The following is a 6,288-nucleotide window of genomic DNA, read 5'->3' on the forward strand; positions in this document are numbered from 1 at the left end:
CAGGAGCCACTTAGAGGCCTCCATTTAGCTGGCAGGAGGATTTGTAAAGGGGAACAGGAGAAAAGGAGCCAGAGACACCCTCTGGGAGGGAGACTGAAAGGGCCAGGCCAGCCAGTCCCTCCAGCTGCAGTCAAAGGATGTCATGCTGGGGTCACCAGCTGTACCCACCCTGTGCTCAGTGGGGCTCTGGGAGAAGTGGGAGGTAACCTGGGGAGCAGGTTGTTCTTCCTGTCCTCCTGGGACACCCCCAGCAGCAAAGGCTGATGATCCAGAGAGGAAAAACAGGACAATAAACCCACATTTTGGTAAAATAGAAGTAAAACCTCCACATTTTCAAAGGTTGTGCTGTGTTTTTCTGGTTGTAAATGAAAGATGATGATGATGATGATGACACAGCACAAGTTTGGTTGTTTTGCCCAACCAGTTCCTATGATTTGAAGGGAAGAGCTCTCCCAGTCAGCGTGGATTATTTACTTGCTTTTGTGCTGACAGCTGATGTAGCTCAGTGCCCTGCTCTATTTGTACAGTTCAGTATGGCCCTGTTTATGGAATAATGGGATGGTAGAGAAAAAGACATGGAGAGACTGATGTCTTAAGGAACCTGGAAACAAAACCACACATTTTTGAGATAGTATCAGTGTAGGAGGTAATGTAAAGGTTGGTCTTTATTGGAGGCCTCTAGGGACAGACATGGAAAATGCCCACAAAATGCCCACAGGGTGAATAGAGGTTTATAAGTTTAGCAAATTAGCATAATTGACAAAAATTCCCAATTGTCGCTGTTGAGACGGACACGACACATACAGACCCCACACCAGTTCCAGGCAAAAAGCCATTTATTAAACAAAGCAGCTTCTTTTATACACTCTTTGTATGTTATCATTCGTGTTACATATTCACTGGCTGCTGAACTACTACAGTAGACTCATTGGCTATTTGTTGTAACCACTGGACTCTGGCTAGCAGGCTGCAGCTCCCTGGAAGCTCAGCGAGGGTTTCCTGGGGCCATGCCATTAATCACATCCCAGAGCCCATTTCGGACAGCCCCACGGTCTGGCTCCGGCACACAGCAGCGTTACAGCACAGTGGTGGTAAAGAAGGCAGAGAAGGGGCTCTCACGAGGGTTTGAGATGGCTTTAATCACACCTCGTCCCCACGATGTTCAGAGGTGGAGAGACACCGTGCTCTGAGTGTGGGCTGCTTTTGTCAGGGGCCCAGGGGCGGTCCCTGGGCGGAGTTGGGGTAGAGAAGCAAATGAGGAGAAACCGAGGGAGCGGCCAAGGCGAGGGAGGGAACAGGAGGAACGTACAGGGTCAGGGGGTAAATAGGCCACCACAGCTATTGCTAACTACAGCATTCTGCCATTGGCTGCCTATGGCATAAGCGTTCAAGCATTCAGAAAAATAACAGGTGCGAATATGTTGCTGTTTTTCTCCTTCGACTGTTTAACTTTCTTGCTTCTGCTGATACTACATTCTCTGCATAAAAACGAATTGTTTTTCTTCTCATGGACTTTTCTCACAGTCCTTCTCTAGCCGAAGTAACAGGCCTGAGCCATAATTTTACACAGGCAACAAGGCCTTCATTTTATAAGGTTTTACTTAAATGCCACACCCAATTAGTAGCACAAGAGGTGATGCAATTCCCCCCCAGGTCAAAGCCCCTTCTAAATCCTCCCCCCTCAGATGGGACTGAACTTTGTTGATGGAAATGTGTCTGGAAGAGCTGGTTTTGGCCTTGGTTCCCGAGGAGAACCGAGATAGGATAGGGGCTTTGGAAGGTGTTTTGTCTTTCTGCTTAGGGAAAAAGTAGGGAAAAGCACCGGGAGAACTAGCCATGGATACACCAGGCTACAGAGCTCCAAATGTATGTGTGAAGAATACAGAGGATATATAAAAGAAAAAAGGCAATAAAATCATCCGGCATCAAGACAAACATTCCTTCCTGCCCACAGGTCTGGAGAACCTGCACAAAATCACTTCTCAGGGCCAGTACGAGCTGCGGGTGGATCTGAGGGACAAGGGGGACGCGGCCTACGCCGTGTACGACCGCTTCAGCGTCGGAGACGCCAAGAGCCGGTACCGGCTGCGGGTGGATGGCTACAGCGGCACAGCAGGTGAGAGCAAAACTTGACTTCTTCTCCTGTTCATGACCAGTTTCCTCCCCGCTGACTCAAGGTAACCGTGTGAATGTTGCAGAGCAGCAGGTGCCTCTCCTGTGTGAGGTGCTGGAAAATCAAAGGTATCGATATATTTTATGAGTCCGTTTTAAATCCTCCAGGCACTTTGGTGCCGTATTTTATGGCCTGCTTATGGCAGGATTGAAACAAGCGTATTAAACCACAGTAGATCTCATTTGGCCAATCTTGGCTGTCATTTATACAGCCAATAATAGCCTGGCACAGCCTCTTTTCTTGTCAAGAGAATTTGCAGCAAAGCCCTGCTGTAATGTGATTTATAATTTTGCTGAACAAATCATCTGCCTTTAGTAATCATAGTGGGGTGAACCCTGCAGCCCTTGTTGAGTCCTCTTCAGGGCTTCAAAGGATTAAGAGATAAATCCAGTTTAACAACATGTCTTAAAAGGAGATAATTTCACAGTGCTGGGTGCATAAACCAGAGCAGAGATGTGGGTGTGGGCTCTGCCCTGTGACCAGCACAAGAACTTTTACCCAGATTACAGAGATACAAAGGAAATGCAGCAGCAGAATTAATGTCTATTTAATTTAGATGGGATATTGGGAAGAAATTGTTCCCTGGGAGGGTGGGCAGGCCCTGGAACAGGGTGCCCAGAGCAGCTGTGGCTGCCCCTGGATCCCTGGCAGTGTCCAAGGCCAGGCTGGATGGGCTTGGAGACACCTGGGCTACCTTGCCCATGGCAGGAGGTGGAATGGGATGAGTTTTAAGTTCCCTTCCAGCCCCAACCATTCCATGATTCTGTGAATTAAGGGAAATATTCTGGTGCAGAGTAGTTGTAGCTGCTACCACGAGTAGGATTCAATCAGTGTGGAGACTCCTTTGGTCTTGATTCCTTCTTTGTGAACTCCTCTTTGGTCTTGGCTTGTCCACACTGTAAAATTCAGCTTTCAGCAAGAAGTGCAGAAATTGAGCTGCATGAAAGAAAACCACTTCATATTCATTGGGGATTAGAGATCACCTGGAAAAATATTTTGACCTGCCTGCAACAACAAAAAAGTTGTGTATTTGCTGTATTAAAGCAAGTCAATTTTTAAAAATTTAGATGCAGACAGGGCATGGCACAGTCCCAATATTTTCTGCAGAATGGGCACTGCCATGAAATCTAAACCAGGCAAACACTGAGCTTGCTCTTTGTTTTGTCCCTCCATTCCAGGTGACTCCATGACCTACCACAATGGAAGGTCCTTCTCCACCTTCGACAAGGACCATGACTCTGCCATCACCAACTGTGCTCTGTCGTACAAAGGAGCTTTCTGGTACAAGAACTGTCACCGAGTCAACCTGATGGGCAGATATGGTGACAACAGCCACAGTCAGGTGAGTTTGGGGTCTGAAGGCTTCTGTAATGCATGAGAGGAAGGGGAATTACAATTATGGATCTGTCTGATGGTTCAGCCAGCCAAAAATCACAGCACCCACTCCTCCCACTCTCCAGGATCATAAGCAGCTGCTCACAAAACAAGAATTTAACAGCAGCTGGTGAAATCTTGTTGGCTTTGTCTGATTTTCCAAAGGAATATCCCAAGTGTGCAGGGAATAATTGTAGTTTTCAACACGTGAAATAAAAATGTTCTTCCTGCCATGAAAGCCAGGCAAGGAGGGACAGACAGCTCTGGGGGAAAGAGGTTTAACAAGGCCGAGCTCAAGGTGCTGCTCCTGGGTCAGGGCAACCCCTGGGATCAATCCAGGCTGGGATGAGCAGCTGGAGCAGCCCTGGGAGAAGGGGGATGCTGTGGGGGAGAGCTGGACCTGCCCCGGCCCTGAACCCCCTGCCCTGGGCTGAGCCCCATCGTGGGCAGCAGGGGAGGGGGATTGTGCCCCTGTGCTCAGGTGAGACCCCACCTGCAGAGCTGCCCCAGCCCCGGGGCCCAGCACAGGAAGGACCTGGAGCTGCTGGAGAGAGGCCAGAGGAGGCTCCAGGGGGATCAGAGGGATGGAGCAGCTCTGCTGGGAGGAAAGGCTGGGAGAGCTGGGATTGTTCAGCCTGGAGAGGAGAAGCTTCGGGGTGACCTCAGTGTGGCCTTGCAGGGCCTGAAGGGAGCTGACAGGAAAGATGGAGAGAGACAATTTCCAAGGGTTTGGAGTGACAGGACAAGGGGGAATGACTTTCCACTGATAGTGAATAGGTTTAGATGGGATATTGGGAAGGAATTCTTGGCTGTGAGACTGGTGAAGCCCTGGCACAGGGTGCCCAGAGCAGCTGTGGCTGCCCCTGGATCCCCAAAGCCAGGCTGGACGGGGCTTGGAGCCACCTGGGCTAGTGGAAAGTGTCCCTGCCCATGGCAGGGGGGAAACTAGACAATCTTTAAAGTCCCTTCCAACCCCATCCATTGTGTGATTCCATGATTCTGTGACCTCACGTGGGTGGGTTTGTACAGGTTGGACATTCCACACCCCCTGTGCTTCCCAAAGCCCCTCCCCTTTGCAGTGCCTCTGTGCCCAAATCAGAAACATCCCTGGTCTGAACCAGGGGCAGCAAATGCAAGTGTGACCTCCCACCCCTCGCCTTTGCCTTCACAGGGCGTCAACTGGTTCCACTGGAAGGGCCACGAGTATTCCATCCAGTTTGCAGAGATGAAGCTGAGACCCTCCAGCTTCCGGAACCTGGAAGGGCGCCGGAAGCGAGCGTAGAGCCCCGGGGGGGCTGCGGGCAGGGGATCGGGGGGATGGAGAGCGGGGTGTGGGGAGACCCTCTGGCATCGCTGGCCTGGGGGTGTGAGGAGCTGTGACTGGGACCAAAGCATCGGTGACCCGTGGCCCGACAGAGGCTTTGCAGCATTCCAAACAACAAAAAGCCTTAAAGCATCCCAGAGTTTCCAGCAGAGCAGCTCCAGCTGCCCACCAGGAACGTCCTCCTCCACACCAAAGACAACGATCTCAAGGGTTCTGTGTTGTTTTATCAATTTTTTTTTTTTTTTATTGTTTTTGCCAGAAAGCGTCTGAGATAAAGTTCTTCCGACATCTGACGATCTCTTGGGTGGCCCAGGGGAGGGGAGGGAGAACAGCTTTGTACATTGGTAGTTTGTTTTAGAACCAGCCATACACACAGAAATGGTGTAAGATGAATTATCATTATTATTATTATTAGTTATAAGTGGAAATAATTGGTGGTTTGAATGCCTTTTTTTTATATATATATCAAGTACCACAGAGAAGGAGGGAATGGGAAGGGAAAGCAGTATGTTTTAAAACTTAACCATAAGATTAATATTATTAATATAAAGACAAAGTAATAATAATAATAATGATGATAATAATAATAAGCTACATTTTGTCATTTTTAAGAGAACCATGCTTTTGGAAACACAGCAGGACAGTGTCTGATTGTAAATTTTTTTTTTTTAATATAAATAAAAGCACAATTACTTTTAAATAAATTTCTACCTTTTTTTTTTTTCATCCATGTGGAGTTCGTGCATGTCCAGGATATATTTACTTAGGTGGGGAAATAAAGACAGGCTGAGAATAATTAGGCTGCTGAGCCCCTACTGAAAACTGTTCCTTTTGTCAGTGACTGCTTGTAATTATTCTGGTGGGTTTGTTACAGTGAAATGCCCGTGAAGATTTGGGTTCTTTTAGAACATAATTCTCTTTATTTTTTTTCCTGCCCAAAAGCTTCTCCCATGTTTTTCTAAGTGTTACTGACTCAATGCTTGCTCCATCTAGGTGGGAATAACTAACAAAGCAAAACAAAGAGGACCCAGAGTTGTTGCTAGGTACCGTGGGCAGCTTTGAACACTTGTGTAAATAAAGGGCTCTCTCTTTTTTTTTTTTATATGAATGAAAATCCGTGTAGTTCCTCTGTATCACACTCTGCAGTTCAAGACAATAAAAGATCTCTTGTTTTAATCCCGTCTCTCTGCCCTGCTTCAAGGTTGCATTTTGCAAACATTTTGCAAACGTTTTGCTAATGTTTCTCACCTCCCTCCCGGCTGAAGTTACGCTCCTGAACATCGTTTGTGTTGCACGGGGAACACGAATCTCCTCTGACCCTCCAGAGCACTGGCAGCACTATATTAAATTAATGCTCTGTAATTAATTGCCCTTCCTTGGTGTTTATCACAGTAAATGATAGGCAGTGTAAAAGAGA

At 47.8% G+C, this 6,288-nt stretch overlaps 1 protein-coding gene across 4 annotated transcripts in view; it reads left to right on the forward strand.

Annotated features, from left to right (window-relative positions):
- Positions 1-6,047, forward strand: part of TNC (tenascin C) — a 72,074-nt gene extending 66,027 nt beyond the window's left edge. For all 4 annotated transcript variants that reach the window (XM_048325529.1, XM_048325531.1, XM_048325532.1 and 1 more), the window contains 3 exons: positions 1,955-2,116; positions 3,352-3,515; positions 4,719-6,047. In XM_048325529.1, coding sequence (XP_048181486.1) covers positions 1,955-2,116; positions 3,352-3,515; positions 4,719-4,829 — 437 coding nt within the window. In that variant the 3' untranslated portion in view covers positions 4,830-6,047. The remainder of the gene's footprint in view (positions 1-1,954; positions 2,117-3,351; positions 3,516-4,718) is intronic.
- The last annotated feature ends 241 nt before the right edge of the window (positions 6,048-6,288 follow it).

Source organism: Corvus hawaiiensis, chromosome 21, assembly GCF_020740725.1.
Source record: "Corvus hawaiiensis isolate bCorHaw1 chromosome 21, bCorHaw1.pri.cur, whole genome shotgun sequence".
Taxonomy (NCBI): domain Eukaryota; kingdom Metazoa; phylum Chordata; class Aves; order Passeriformes; family Corvidae; genus Corvus; species Corvus hawaiiensis.